Genomic DNA, 15,756 nt, shown 5'->3' with positions numbered 1-15,756 from the left:
ACCGGTCATTTCGTATCCGTCGTCGCAGGAATAGAGCACTTGGCTGAGATAACTGACGGTATTATTGATGAGCGTGTAGCCACCGTGTTTTATGCTCGCCGGATAGCCACATTCGATACCTGAAAGATACCCGAGCGTATTACAATGCAAGTCACGTTCGAGATGATTTCATTCGAGTACAGTTCCCCGGCGATTGTGTCTCTTACTTTTGCACACTGGCGGAAACTCGTTGTAGAAACCGGTGTCGAGGCAAGTACGGGTCGCCGGTCCGATCAGAAGGCTACCCACGTTACAACTATACTCCACGGTTGCCCCAACCTCGTATATGTTACCAGGGGTCTTGGTCGACGCAGTGGTGACCGTCATCGTGGAATTTGGTGGCTGTTCGGGCCTGCCGCAAGCCTGTGGTTCTAGGAAAATAAAATTATTTTTGCTATTATTTTAAAAAATAATCCAATGATTAAATAGCACAGTAGAAAAATATTGAATGCAGAACTCTAAGTAATAAATAGATTGAAGACTTTGAACAAGATTAGTAAATTATAAAGAGAAATCGTGTTTTAAAATCCAATAGATTAATATAAATTTTGATTGAAAGTTTATTAGATTATTTTTTATTTCTCGAAAAATTTTTTATTTCTATTTCTCTATGAATTATACGATCCTAAATAAAACAGTAAAATTCATTTATTTCAAAATTTTTATGAACAAAAAAAGATTTTATTACAATATATTGTATTGCTTCATTAAACGAAAAATTATCATTAAATGCTATATATTCAAAAATATCTTTTGGAGTACTAATTAAAAATAGATATATAAGAAGATGATACTTACGATGCTGACAGATAAAATTAAGTCTAGCTGTACAAGGAGTATCGGACCAGAGCCAGCCTCTACTGCCGTCGTACCGAGCACAGTCCTCTTCGGTACCTTGCGGTAAGCTCCAGAACGAGACGGACACTTCCTCGCCACTTCCAGTCCATCTCCATAGCGTCCGGTCCTTCTGGTCCCTCACCGCGCCCATCCAGTATTGACTGGACGTGTCACTCCTTCGTTAACAAATTTAAGCAAATTTTTACTTATTTTCCGAAAAAATTATTTTAACACAATATTTTTTATTTTGTCAATTATACTTTATTTATAAAAAAAAATTTAGAATTCTAATTACTTTCAAAATTTCTCCACATTCTTTTCATTGTTTGTAATAATTTTTTTAATTTTTAATTTATTTCATATTATCGTAAATTCTCCTAGATTTTCTTTGTGCATTAGCTGTTTGAATAACTCGTTGTACCTGTGTCGCCTCCATAATTCCCAGGAGATGAATCCCTGCAGAGCAGGATTGCTCTCGTCCACGAGAGTACCGCCGCGTGCACGGCAGAAGGCCAGAGCTTCCCTGAATATCAGCGGGTGGCGATTATAAAATATGTAGCATTTGCCGTTGTAGGTCGCCGTTGATCCTGGCGGTTGGTCCCGGAATTGAGGACATCTCTCGATCGGCAGAGCCTGCGTTTATTTTTTTTTTTTTTTTATGCAATCAATCATCATTACACGGTTGAAATGCATTCGTTTCCGCATCTCGAGAGAAACCCTACTTCTTCAGAAGTGAATATTTACCTACTTGAATATTTACCTACAAATCTTTATCTACAGAATATTTACCTGATCCGTGTAAACGAATGCCTCGCATAGGGATAATTGTACAGGAATTTCGACGGATCCCGCAGACTCCAAATGCACCGAGACAAAAGCGCCGGGCATCGGCGGATTACAAGGCAAAAAGAGAGGCTGCCCTTCCTCCAGAGCTCCAGTGAAACGATTACAAATGGGATTCGTTCCTAAGTCTGGTCGGTTGTTACCAACTCGGACGATGATCGTGCCGGGAATACCTTCGCCTGGAAATCAATCGATTTTCTTATTAGAATTCATTTCATTTTTCTTCAGATGATAGTAGAAATTTAGCTGTAACATTTTTGTCTCAAGTCGATGTCTTAGATTTTATTAAAAAAATATTGTCACAAGTATCACGTCACAAGATACGTCGCGTCGGTCTAAAGTTTTTTACTACATGAAATAACATAGTTTCACTAAAGGAAAACTTAGAAGATTATGGGTTTAAGCGATGACGGTAATTATTGAATTCACCAAGGAACGCTCATCTGCGCTCATGCATGTAATTAATGGCATATATTTATGATATGAGACGTTAGTTTAATCTGTGTCAATATTATAATTACAATTCTCTGATAGTTAATTAGATATCAATTGAAGGATTGCTCGCTACAAGTTAAGATAGAACGATCTTCAAAAGATGTCACGTGAAAACAGTTCGTTAAAACAATTTCCTGTTTAAATATATATACGATATTAATAGTTGATAACGTAAATCTTATTGAGAATTTAAATCTATATAAAATCTTATATAAGGAAACTTGATAAAGCAGGGTAAATATTATTTTAAATTAGTATAATTAAAACATTTTTATATATCACTTTATTACTTTCCTCTCCCTAAAAAAAAACAAAAATTTTCAATTCTCCACAATTAATCTTTTATAAATATCATATGCAAATCAGAATCAGATCCGGGATTACAAATTGATTGTTCTCGTATGTTTCCATTTCACTAGAAATACTTGTAAGTACATTTTATTTTATTTTGTTGTCACATAAATATTTTTTAATACGACAACATTGTTGAGATATAAAATGAATACTTAATGCAACTTTATATAAATAATAAACTTGTCGCGACAAGATCCAAAACAATTAATCTGTTTTTTGAATTTTTATTAAATTCTATTTTTTTCTATGAATTCTGTATAACGGTTTGTTTAAAAAAAGCTCACATAAAACATTGATCACACCTTGATCGTAATACGATATATCTTGCATATTACTTAGATAAATCGTGCTCGACGCGGATTAATGTAAATCGAAAATCGTAGCTGCAAGGAGACTTTCATTTGCGGTTTAGCTTGATAGAGGATAGAACGTGCGCAGCGGCCGATTACAAGCGTAGTATCTGGACAGGTAAAATCATCTCAAGCGCTATATCTTCTGACCCAGATGATATCCCGACTGTGACCGGCTACGGACAATCGCCCGTTCGCGAAGTTGCAAACCGCTGCAATTACATGCTTTCCACATTTTGTCCCTGCAACGATAATCGCAGATTCGAATTCGCGACGATCTCCGGGTACGATAAAAGGATCGTGTCGAGAGATATGTAGACGCGGCACGTACGTATCGCGATACTTTTCTGTGCGAGCCACTATTCTTGCCTGTCATGAGTGCGTAGACATGTAGCGCATCAGCGAGGAACAACACAAAGTAAAGGAGAAATTCCAGTATTGAAAAAAGGATCGAGAGACGTGCTCCGTATCTTCCGCCGTGTGTCGCGCGTAAAAAGATAGCGAGGGAGACTATTGATCATAAATGTTGATAATTATTAAACGTTAATTACATTTTATTTTAATTTTTAATATTGCCCATCGCTGTCGTATAAAATCTTTATCGCAATTTTCAATTAATCTCTTTTCTAAAATTTAGTAAAAGAATAATACTTAAGTAGAAACATACTTGATATTCAATAATAAGAGATTTCAATGAATCAAGTTCAAATGTAAAAGACATGTGGTCTACCAAAATGGTCTATCAAAGTTTAATGCGTCAAAAATCTTTCCTTTTAAATTACGAAATTAAAAAAATATTTATATCTTCAAATGTTCAAGGAAAAATTATCGCGCCAAAAACAAATGCGATACTACAATAAAATTCGAGATATACGAGTTTAGCATATTCAATTTCTTCAATTTATTACGATACTTAACAGCAATAAAGACGTAATGCACGAGCGTTTTTATTAATGCAATTTATGACGAAATTGAACGATTCGATTCTTTCTTGTCGCTGAGGCGTAACGTGAAAGCTGCTCTTTCACGCAGGGAGATCGAAGTAATTGTAATGTGCCATCCGTTCAATTATGAGCGGTCGTGCGGGCCCGAAGCCGGCATGAAAATTATCGTCGGGTATCTCTTCGGTGCTGGGCCGTAACTAAACAGCTGCTTAAGACGGACCGCATTATGCATTGTTTCATCTCCATCTCGCGCGGCAATTCGACCTGTGCGTGTCTATCCGCGAGCACAAAGGCCGATCGTCAATTATCGTTTTTGAATAATTCATCTCTTCCCGACACGTAATTTATCAAGCGAATTCCGCGAGAATGCGCCAACACGGAAACAATTCCACTCGAGTTTAATTGTTCGTCTTGCACGCACGATTCTCGTATTCTCGCTCTTATTGCTTTCCAATACGTAATTAGACAATCTTGTTAATTTGCCGCGATAATTCCTCGCGAAAACATGGAACATGGAAATACTTTTACTCGAGGAAGGTACGGCCGAGAGCGTTTTCCCTGGACAACGAAACGTTCGCGCTTCTTGCTCCCGTTTACGCGTGTCCAGTACCAACGATGCATTATTATCACTCGTTTAATAGTGAAAGTTTCTCCTGTTCACAAGCGGATGAACTTTCGAAACGATAATGCTAGTTTTCCAGAATAACGCGGAGGCTCATTAGCAGAGACGCGTCAGATAACATCAAATTTCCGAAAGCACATAACTTCATTACCTCGCAAAAGTTTTCACGTTATTAATTATTATAATCAGAATGAAATTTTTTTTGTTTACATATATTATATTGTACTTGAAACGTATACATTGAATGTATACGTTTGTAACAAATAGATTGTATACATTGAAACTTTCAAGAAAAGAAAAATGACAATATAGCGTTGTAATCAAATTTCGGGAAATCTGCGAGAATGTTCGTAAGGCAACGAAGCCACGCTACGATCACACGATAATCACGCGACGAAATAGCGGGAGAAGCCCGTGCGAGAGAACCTAATCTGCGAGGCCCAGATTGCCGCGATTCTCTATACTCGACAACCGAATAATAAAGTTTACTCGTTCTTACAATTATCTCCTATTCTTTCCCTACAGTATATTTAATTCCGGAGTTTAATGATAATTTTGAGCTGATTGATGATCAAATTCGTGTTTCTCATTCGAACTTGAAAAATACATGCAGCGTACCGCAGGAGACGTATCGCGATGGTTTTCTAACAATTGAAAGTGGAAAGACTCTCACTTTCATCGTGGAAGAATTTCTAAACGATTTCGCATGCAAGCAGGGCCTTCGGACGGGTTGGAAGAAAGGGAAGGAAGTGGGAATTTTATGGTGGAATTTTACGGCTCGTTTGTACAGTATAAAGCGGTATTTCTCCGTGAACGAAACTCTCGATCCATTTATTTTACGTTGCGAGCATCATTGACTAGGCATTGTTCATGATTCAGATCGACGAATGCTCGCTGAAGCGAGCTCGATCTCTTCGAGAATAGATCGCAATAAGATTTATCACGACGGGAAAAACGTGAGCAAGTACAGTTCATAAATCATAGCAGCAAAAAATAAAATAACAATTTATAAGAACAGATATTTTTAACGAAAAAAAAAAATAGAATAAATTTGAAAATGTTATATTTAATTATAGAAATTTTGTTGATGTTAGAATTTTGACATTAGGTGTCTTAGCATTTGTATATTAAAGAATTCATTTATTTTACATTTATTTTATTACATTATTTCTTTTTAAGAAGTAAGAGGCAAGTTTTAGAAAACAACCGGAGAAAATGGGGAGAGACAATTGCTAGTATCGCGTATGTTATTTACATAATTAATATACTTCTCAAATGGACGTCCGTAAGAACAAGTTGTTTGTGATATAACTCAATCTAAAGTACTGTAATCCGAGCGTAGGCGGACAGTGTTGAATGCTGGACTTTGTTTCGCGATCGCCTGTGCGTTGAGCAACGCGATCGCGAATCCATCTTGCTGGCGAGCACTGCTACCGGTAATTATCCCGGTAATGCCTATTTATCGATAGAAAGTCGAGAAAACGCGCCACGGAAACGAAAGTGCCGGGCGATACGTACGGGATATTTATGATATCGCAGGAATTCGATCTCGATGGCGCGAGCCCCGCATTTAGAATTCATACCGATGAGGAGACTTTATCGCCCGCGCTTATCAGCGGCAAATTGCAGTGCGCGGAACGCACCTTACTTTCCGATTTATTCCGTTAAGCGACGCAACGTCGTAATTGTTGGATCCAATACCCCGCGAGATTGACACCGCGAAAGAAAACAGACACTGTGATTTGATGCGCTCGTAAATGACGAACGGGCACGAACGGGCATTGGCAGAGGTCCAATTATCGCGACTATCACGACGATCTTTCTTACGATCGCATGCCATTCTTTTTTTTGTACCCTAGACTCGATGACAGACCTTTTAACGCCGTGAATCGCCCTGCTGGAAAGAAATGATCGACCGTTCGTCCGGGGCTATAATTTGAAACAGAGCGAATCGTCGCTTGAAAAGGCCGCAGTGCAAATACCAATTTTCCGCGGTTCGCTCTCTTAATCATCGCTTTGACTAATACCAAGGATTTTCGAAAGATAAATGTTAACACCTTTGTCGTTGTATTTTTCATTGAATCTATTCTCTTATTAGATTTGAAAGGTATTCAGAAAGATCTCTCCGTATTTCTTGTATCCATGAATTATCTGTTTGATTCGTTCATATTATAATTTCATCAATTAACAGCAGAATTTTGAAATCAAATCAATGCAATGAGAAAATTCCTAATTTAAAATATTGCTAAAATTCATACTTTGATATCTCAACGTATTTTTGCTTGATATTTTCATCTTGTTCTTTAAATGTAATATTAAATCATCCAAAAATATTTTCAACTTGCAAGATTAATATTTTTACATTGTTTTGTTTAAGTGTCTAAAAATTTGATCAGGTATGAAGCTAAAAATAATTTTGTCGAAGCTATTAATCAGTGCGTAAGACACTTAAGCGTGATGATAATCTGTAAAAATTTACTTTACCAATCAATTCAAAATTCTAATTATTTTGAAAAATAAGTTATTTTCATTGTATCTGACCAAATTTTTAGATGCTCTCAGGAAAACAGGATGCGGAAGAACCGTTCTTTCACGGAATATGTAGCACGCTAGACGAGCTCGTTGAATGTTGAACGATAGGGTGCAGAAATATCGGCTGCGATTTGTAAGAGTTCATTTATTACGCGAAACGGTAAATTCACGCAAGCGGCGAAGCGCGAAGAGGTATACGGTATTACTTACCGCAGCACGGTTTGCCGAAGTCCAGTCGCACCAGCTGCACCATGTACGGTTCCAACAAGTTTACGTACCACCATGGTCTACGCTCGGGCCTCGTCAGGGTGCAGGTTTGCGGCGTGTAAGCCTGGCCGCTGCTTCCGTCGACCGCGCGCTGCGGAATTCCGCCCTCCGCGCTGCTGGACTGCATCGGCGCTTTACCGCCGGCCACGTTCAGTACTGCAACAGAAAATTAATAATCGATTGATTGTCATGCTCGATAATCGGTGCGGGATGAACTACTCCCGCAGATGTCGGAAGGTAATGACGTAAATAAGTCCGGTGAAACTAAAACATCTTGCGAATTCTCGCGTTCCCAAATGTACGATTAAAACTAATCTTGTCCTCTCCTCTCCAGCGGATTTTTTATCAACTACTTGCCGTCTACGGCATAGATACGAAGTGCATGATTGAAGTCTCCCGTTAACAAGTGCATTGTGACAGAGGACAGGCATGAGATTACATCGCGCGTAATTGAACGCTTTAAAGTCGATCCATAAATTAAGCGGGAGGCTGCGTGCGATTATGAGGCAGAAACGACCGCGACAGATGATCGCCGGACTCGCGCTCCTTCTTTCTTTTTTTTTTTTTAACATCGAGTGCATACCTTGATGACGCGGCAATAATTCCCTGTGAGAAAATCGCTGTAACTCATTGCCATATCCGTCCGATAAAAAGAAGGTCGGCGCCGCCGCCGCCGCCGCCGCCGCACGGGTGAATAGCCGTACGGCACGCAGATGGAGACCATCGGTGGCCATCGCCAAGTTTTGTGCAGCAAGTGTTGTGCATTCGCGAACACGTTGGCGGCCTTGCGGTAGTTTTACTGTACCGTAACGTAAAGAATTTTATCGGCGCCAATGCGCGATGCCGATGACGGCGATACGTGCCCGTAGCCTGCGATACGCGTCGCCTCGGCCTTAATTAATATCTAATCGGAATACGCCTTAATAATGGGATCGCTATCCTTCATTGTGCAGAGTCGCTCGTTCAAACAGGTATCTTGTGTTTTGCGAGAGTGTCTTACGTAGCGTGATAATATGTACCACATTTGTCCTCGCGAACGAATGATTCAACGCGCGACCCAGTTGCCCTTTGCTTGATAGTTATATTAGATTAAGTTAAATTATGACATTTTACGATCGACTTATATTTAAGAATACTTTACTCCTCCATTTATGTCGTCGTAAACGTCATTCGACACACGAGTGTTTGGAAGACACTAACGAGTATTCTGTACGATAGATTAGATAAAATAGATTAGATTAGATAATAATCTAATTCAATTATTATTACAAAATTGCTTGTGTTGGAAGTGCATCTTATTATACAATGCGTTAATGAATTTTTCACGTGTTTATGCATTCTTTGTAATTGGTACAATCCGCACAAATCGGTGTAAGCATTTCATGGCGCCGTTTGAAACCACGAACGTACGTTTCTGTATGCAATCTGTTACCACGGCCCCAAAATATCTCATGGAATCTCGCGAGGAACAATCGAGAGATGCATAGACAAGACGGCGAGCGTATCGCATACAGAAGACCGATGCGCAAACAAAGAACCGACTGACAATCCGCTCGTATGCATCACGCTCATCTCCAAGATACTCCGATATGCGTTGGGAAAGAGCGGTCAGGTTTACTAGCTAAGACTAATCTTCGGGCTTAATTGTATTCCGTGTCTGTACGAGAGAAAGCTTAGGTCCATTAAAAATAGAAAAGTCTCAAGTTACATAATCAATTCCTGCTTAGAAATAATAAGCATTAAACTTAAATGAGCATTAAGTACTGTTAATTCCTACCAAGTACTGTTAATTCTTCAGAAACGTGAAAAGTTGTTGCTAAAAGTTGTAGACGATGTAAGTAGAGATAAATTGTGAGATTGTCGAGATTTATTATTTTTATGATCGGCATAAAATGATAATCATAAAAATAATAAAGAATGAGAAAAATTATCAAATTCCTAAGATCGTATTCACTGAATAATTACCTTCCTTATCCGTTCTGTTATTTGAAATCTAGCTCGGCATATTATATTGTATTGTTTATTTATTTTAGTTAACAGATAATGTAAACAGAGATGAATCGTAATAGCATCGAGATTTATTATTTTTGTGATCAGCATAAAATGACGTTGTCACAGATTATTTATTTTAAAAACTAATCTGTTAATGACTAAATATTTCATTTTATGCTTTTATTGTTGAACTTTCAATTAGGAATATACATATGTTACTTGTGCGACTAATTGTAAATTAAAATATTTGTCGAGACGCGCGCGTTTGTGTCAGCCGTGTCTGTTGTATATATAATTATCTTAAGTAATCGAGATTCTATCGACTAGGCGTCGGTTCGGCACATAAAACGATAATCGATGCATTCTCGACCTAAACCTACATACTGGCTAGCGCCCCCATGAAAGTCCACGTATGCCGCGCACGTTTCCCACAAGATGCATACGTATACGTATGCACGCCATACCTATCTCATAATTTACAGTTATTTCTTATACACGCAAATGCGAATCGTTTTTGCCTTGGTCATATCCTTTCTGTCAATATCGCGCAATGAGAGATACGGAGAGCAATCTGATTGCACATGCTTTCGATCTAATAATACAGATATAGTATCTTTATTATAATTCAGGTACAGTATCTTTATTATAAAATTAAATCGCTTTCGTAATTTTTACGCTAAAACTATTTAGAAGTTATTCCAATTTAGAATATTTGTAAAACAATGTTTTAATCGGAAACTTAATATAACGAAAAAAAAAAAAAAATCAAAATTAAATCGAAAAAGTAAACATAATTTAAAGCTTAAAATACATTTAAGATTACTAATAAATAAACAAATAATTATTTAATTATAAAAATATTTTATCAAAAAAAGGAATATAATAAAATTTCAATAATTAATAATTATATTTTATTTAAATAGCATTATTTTATTTTTTATTGTGTAATATTGGACAATATAACATGTCCATGAATTTAATTGCTATTGCTTACGTCATCCTTGTATGACTATTCCATTATTTTTCATTGCGAGACTTCGATCATATGATTTTTTTAGAATGATTATTAAGGCAAGGTAATAGTATGCCATATCGGCATACTAATCGATCATGTATCCTTGTATGCCATATCTCTATTATGATGAGAATATCAATGATGTGAGAGAGAAGAAAATTACAATGCGACAAAGACAATTTGTCCCGTGCAATTGCAAAGTTCATCGAACTGCTCTGATTATAATAATGAGTGCTTTGATTATGTTAAAGCGATATCGCAATATGCATTAGCTAAATTATTCACGATATGATCAGGAAATTCTTTAGCGAGTAGCTGAAAAAGAAAGTATGCGATCTTTCGCAAAATGCGAAGTATTTATCCTCAAGACCAAAAAACAGGAAACGTTTCATAAACAAGCGTCGATTTTATGTCTGACTTACAATTTTACTATACCATTTATCGGATGGTGAACACAGTTTTTCTTTTTTTATTACGGTGTATAATCTCTCTTGAAATATTTTCAAATATAATGCACATTAACGCTCTACAGAAATTGTCTTTACAAAGATTATCTCGATAAAATAATTAATTTTCTTAGAACATTTTTTTAATAAAAGAGAAAGAGATAAAACGAATAAAATCCTAGAAGACTAGTTAAAGAAAGTTAAAGAAATAAAGTCTACTATTTCATGTGATAATAAGTATTAAATCATCTTACGTTATTAAAACCAAGGAATAAACTTTCAAAGAAAAAAAAATAGAGAGAAATGCATAAATAATATTAATTAAATAATATTAATATACTAACATGAACACGCGTTAAATATCTTTACAGACTTATAGATTTCTTTTATCGAGTCTGTCAAATTTTAATAATCTAAACGTTTGAAATTTAAATAAAGATTTCACAAATGGTGGTAAAAGTTTTTCGCATATCCTATTCGTAACGTCATCAAGTCCGGTTGCAAATGAATTCTTTACGGAAATAGCGCGTACTTATTGCGGAAGGCGAACGAGAGGTACGCGTTCGAAAAGTCAAGTTCACGCACAGTTGCGCAAGTGGCAACTTGCTCTCGCGGTCGGCGGATCACGAGAAACTGTTGCGACCGTCTTGGGTGGGCAGTCGAGCAATTTTGTGCAAACACCGCTCGCACGCCTGCCTCGCAATTGTCCGAAAACGATGAAGAAGAAGTATCCGCAAATGTACAACGGTTATTGCCCCGCGCAAGAAATGTCATTGCCATTACGACGTCATCAATCTGCCCGGCATTTCTTCTTGCCTCGAGAAATAGGTAGAGATTACCGCAGGAATGTGTCAGATCTTGCTCTACTGAACTACCGAACTCTATTACGATTCAACATGGATAACTAATAGAAATTCTTCATACTCTCTAACGTTCTACAAGATTTCCAGGTATATAGATACATGGGAAAAAACTGTTTGCATAAAAATTATCGTCACTTAGTTAGATAATATCAGCATAAATATCAATATACGATACTTTTTAAAGCTTTTCTTTGTTTGGAAAATTTATATTAAGATACGTACAATATATAACATAAAGTATATTAAACGCATTAAGTGTATTTTATTTTTTCTCGAAATTTTCCATTACATTCGAAATAAATAGAATTAAACATCTGCAACATATTATTTTAATTGTCGAGAGAAAAAAGAATATGTCGATATATCTAGACAAGAAAAATATATATAACGGTTAGAAGATAGTATCATTTAATTAATTCGCTATTTTTGCTAGCAAAAACTTATTTAGTCAGAAAAGAAACAAAATTTTAATTATTTATACTTAGACAAAAATAAAATTAAGACAAAAAAAAATATGTGATAGAAAGATCGCCGTTACAAACATATTTAAGTGTTAATATTTGCTGAGAATAATTGACAATAGTATCACTCAAGAATAGAATTGAGTGCTTGAAAACATTCGGGTTAGGAAGTCGTTAACAATTTTTATATGCAGACCGTGAAATTCGAAAATAATTTCAGAAGCAATGTTCCGCCTTTCAAGACAGTTTCACTGACACTTGTCCCTTTTTTCCTCCCAGTCGGCCGAGAATCATGACCTATAATCGTGTTCTAGTAATGCATACTTTAGATACGTCTAGGATGTTGTGCATTGACAAAAACTACATTTACATCGTCATTGACTGCAAATAATCTCAATTGACTATTTTATTAGAACACCTTTTTCTGATATTACTTTCCTAGACGTGAATAATGCTTTCCTAGACATGAGATTTATCTATGACAATGTACATTGATGAGGATTGAGAAACTTATACAATCTCGTGTTTCACGGTCGATTAAAAAGTTGATTATCGTCAATGATTAATCATCAGAGATTAATTTATCTTAATTATCCTGCTAGCGCGTACTCCTTTTACGCGCTAGCACGATTAAATAGAATATTGGTTTGACATAAGTGTTTTCAATATATTATCCGATCGATGTTTTATACAGCATTCAAAGAATTCATCGACGGACGAAAGTGTTAAAGCATTGTCAAGGTTCTAATGGGATCTACTTGTGACTTAATCCGGAAAAAGTGCATGAAAACGTGAGATGTTCGTAAAATAAATGAAGGAATGAATGGTATCAATCTAAATTATTTATCATAATATACGTTGAATTATGGCTCATCATTATGGGAGATTTGGCGGCAAAAGTGTCTAACAAGTAATTCTTTCCTCATTCTTTCTTTTTCACGTTCTGCTTGGTTCACATCACGAAGAGACAGTCCTCGCAATTGTCGGGGCGTGTCGACTTCGTGTACTCGTAATCCACGCCGCGACCCACTTCCGCCCACGTCACGGCGCCACTTCTCGTGATCCTGGACCAGTTCGGCCTGTCGTTGAATTCGTGAAGCGTGGCTGCGAGCGAGTCTCCCCGAGCTATGTTCTTTCACTTCGATACGATTCGCGCGAGAATGCATGCAAGGATTGTATTGCTAAAAGGAAGAATAACATCGTGCACTTCCGGAAGTGAGCGCATTTCATTCAATCATCAGCTAACCGCACGACTGTCTAACGAAACAAAAAATAGGCCAGTTCACGGTTTACTTTACTTTTTCTCCGATTCTAGTTCTAGTTTTTCTAAAGAAGCTGAAAGGATAACTGAAATTAACAAACGTGTCAATGAAAAAGTAAAACGTAGAAATATTTCGTAGAAAATAGACTAAAATAGAATTTTGTATAATAAATTATATAAAAGCTTTTCTCTTAGTTATTCAATCTCTATTTTTCAAGTTAACCATATCTAACTTTATATTAATTATGTATGAAAATAAATAAAATTATTTATTCCTTTGCTTTTCATTTATTTTACAATCAATAATTTTGCAAGTTCTTTCTTTTTAAATATTTTTATGAAGATTTTTAAAATGTTCTCCAATTTAAATAATTAAAATTTAAACTTGGATAAATATATATGTGCTGTTAGCTCCAAAAAATATATTTCTCTTTAATAATATATAAAAGATAATATATGAGATAAAGAATAATAAATTTAATAAAATACTTTTAAATACTTATAAATTTTTTACAATCTTTTTTACAATCTATTAAATTTTAGTTCAGTTATGATAAGCATTCAGTCTGCTCTGTGGTCAATGCATTCAATCGAGAAGCGATGGAAGGAGAATCGGTCACCTCATTTCTGAGATGATCAAACGCAAGGATAGAAAACGCATTCCGCGCAATAAGTTGCTTATTGCATGTACAGAACATATAAGGCATTTATTATCTATCGGATATCCCGCTGGTGAGAAGCATGGATATTAGAATACATACAGGTGTAAAAGAATACGTGATATACTTTGTGAAGCAAGCGACTAATAAGCGTGGTAACTATCTTGGGCTCGACAGGATTTGCGGACGTCATTAAAAGAAAATTAGCATTCCATCTTGCGTATGCAAGTATTATTATATACAACAATAATAAGTTTACAGTCGGAAGGAGCGATAGATGATGATAAAAACGACATAGCAAGAACGAGCGGGGGAGGAGGAAGATATGGAGAGCAGCCACTTTCCGGGGTCATTCGAAGAACGGGGTAAATTCGTTCAACCTGATCCAAGGACAACGGAGAATCTGGCAAGTCTGTTCGAGGAATGCGCGCGAGGTTGGGAAGGCCGCGGGCATTCTTAGGAGGTAACAGGTTCAGAGTTAACGGTGCACTATCCCCACCGGCGTATTTCGACATGGCACTTCTTATGCCAGTCCTCGTCGTCATCGTCGTCGTCGTCGTTGTCGTTGTTGTCGTTGTCGTCGGACCTGTTCGGTCAAGGACACTTGGAATCGGGTCACTTGCCTCCCCGAAACAGCGTGGACACAAATTCAGCGTCATCGGTCGTTCGCGTCGTTTCGCGAATGTAATTATAGAAAGCCGGACTATTCCGTATAAAGATGTCCCTTCCCTATGCGGAGTGTCCCAGACTTATCCAGTCATACTTTCCTTACGGATTTTCTGTCCGGCTTGAACTCGATTTCTCTTTGACGAAAACATCGGGGAACTGATAGTTCGTGGATTACTGAATGATTGAAAATGTACGTCTAATTGAAAAAAATCAAATTTGTTTCTCTAACTTATTTTTAAAATTAGATTTCTTTTACTTAAGTGCATTCCAAATCAATCAATATTTTTCAATTGAAGTTTTAATTATAATCCTGATTAAGTCCTAAGTTATAATCCTGAAAGTACACTAAGAAAATTAACTCAAAATTAAAATTCAAAAAAAGGATTGAAAGAAGGAAAGTGACTATGTCACGGATACTCTATATAGAGAGACAAGTGTATCACAAAATATCTCTAATTATACTAATGTATCATTATATTATAAAATTATCATCATAAATCATTATCGGAATTTACAATTTACGAAAAGAGTTATAGGTCTATCTCTTATTCCTATATTTCTTATTCACTGCGGCTATCGACATTCCGATAAGACATTAATAATAAACTATCATAAATCTACTTATATAATTTTGCAAAGCGAAAGGAAAAATATTAAATTCCAAATAATTACGGACGTATCACGCTTCAGAAAAAGTAAAAGATACTTACCGCAAAAAGGCACACCTTCCGGCGCCCACATGCCTTCAGCCTGGCATTCCCTTCTCGCTGGACCCAGAAGCTCGAATCCTCGTTCACAGGAATACGTAGCTACGGTACCCTCTGGTAACGTGGTATCCTTAAGGAGGGCATCCTCCTCGTCTATGACGTCATCGATACCTCTGCCGGTGAAACGCACGCTGCTATGTGCCGGTGCGCCCGGGTAACCGCATCCGGTGCCATCGGATCCTGCAACACGATGCATTTCTTATTATTTTAATGTAATTGTTACCAAAGTTTTCCGCGCGTGTATAGATACGTAGATACATATATTACTGTTGATATAAGTTTCGTAAAATGACATGGCATAGATCGAACGAATCTTAACAGCTGTATTAAAAATAAAAAG

The 15,756-nt window shown here is 36.7% G+C and overlaps 1 protein-coding gene across 1 annotated transcript in view; it reads right to left on the bottom strand.

Annotated features, from left to right (window-relative positions):
- The window catches only part of LOC105423669 (uncharacterized), a 33,943-nt gene that overhangs the window by 6,069 nt on the left and 12,118 nt on the right, over positions 1-15,756 (bottom strand). The window contains exons 2-8 of the mRNA XM_011633513.3: positions 15,360-15,596; positions 7,227-7,439; positions 1,666-1,898; positions 1,298-1,509; positions 838-1,052; positions 207-410; positions 3-119 (exon numbers count right to left, since the gene is read on the bottom strand). Of these exons, the coding sequence (XP_011631815.2) occupies positions 3-119; positions 207-410; positions 838-1,052; positions 1,298-1,509; positions 1,666-1,898; positions 7,227-7,439; positions 15,360-15,596 (1,431 nt within the window). The remainder of the gene's footprint in view (positions 1-2; positions 120-206; positions 411-837; positions 1,053-1,297; positions 1,510-1,665; positions 1,899-7,226; positions 7,440-15,359; positions 15,597-15,756) is intronic.

This window comes from Pogonomyrmex barbatus, unplaced genomic scaffold, assembly GCF_055798465.1.
Source record: "Pogonomyrmex barbatus isolate J1 unplaced genomic scaffold, ASM5579846v1 scaffold2, whole genome shotgun sequence".
Lineage (NCBI taxonomy): Eukaryota > Metazoa > Arthropoda > Insecta > Hymenoptera > Formicidae > Pogonomyrmex > Pogonomyrmex barbatus.
The sequence above is the reverse complement of the archived record's forward strand: the minus strand, read 5'-3'. Positions and strand labels throughout refer to the sequence as shown.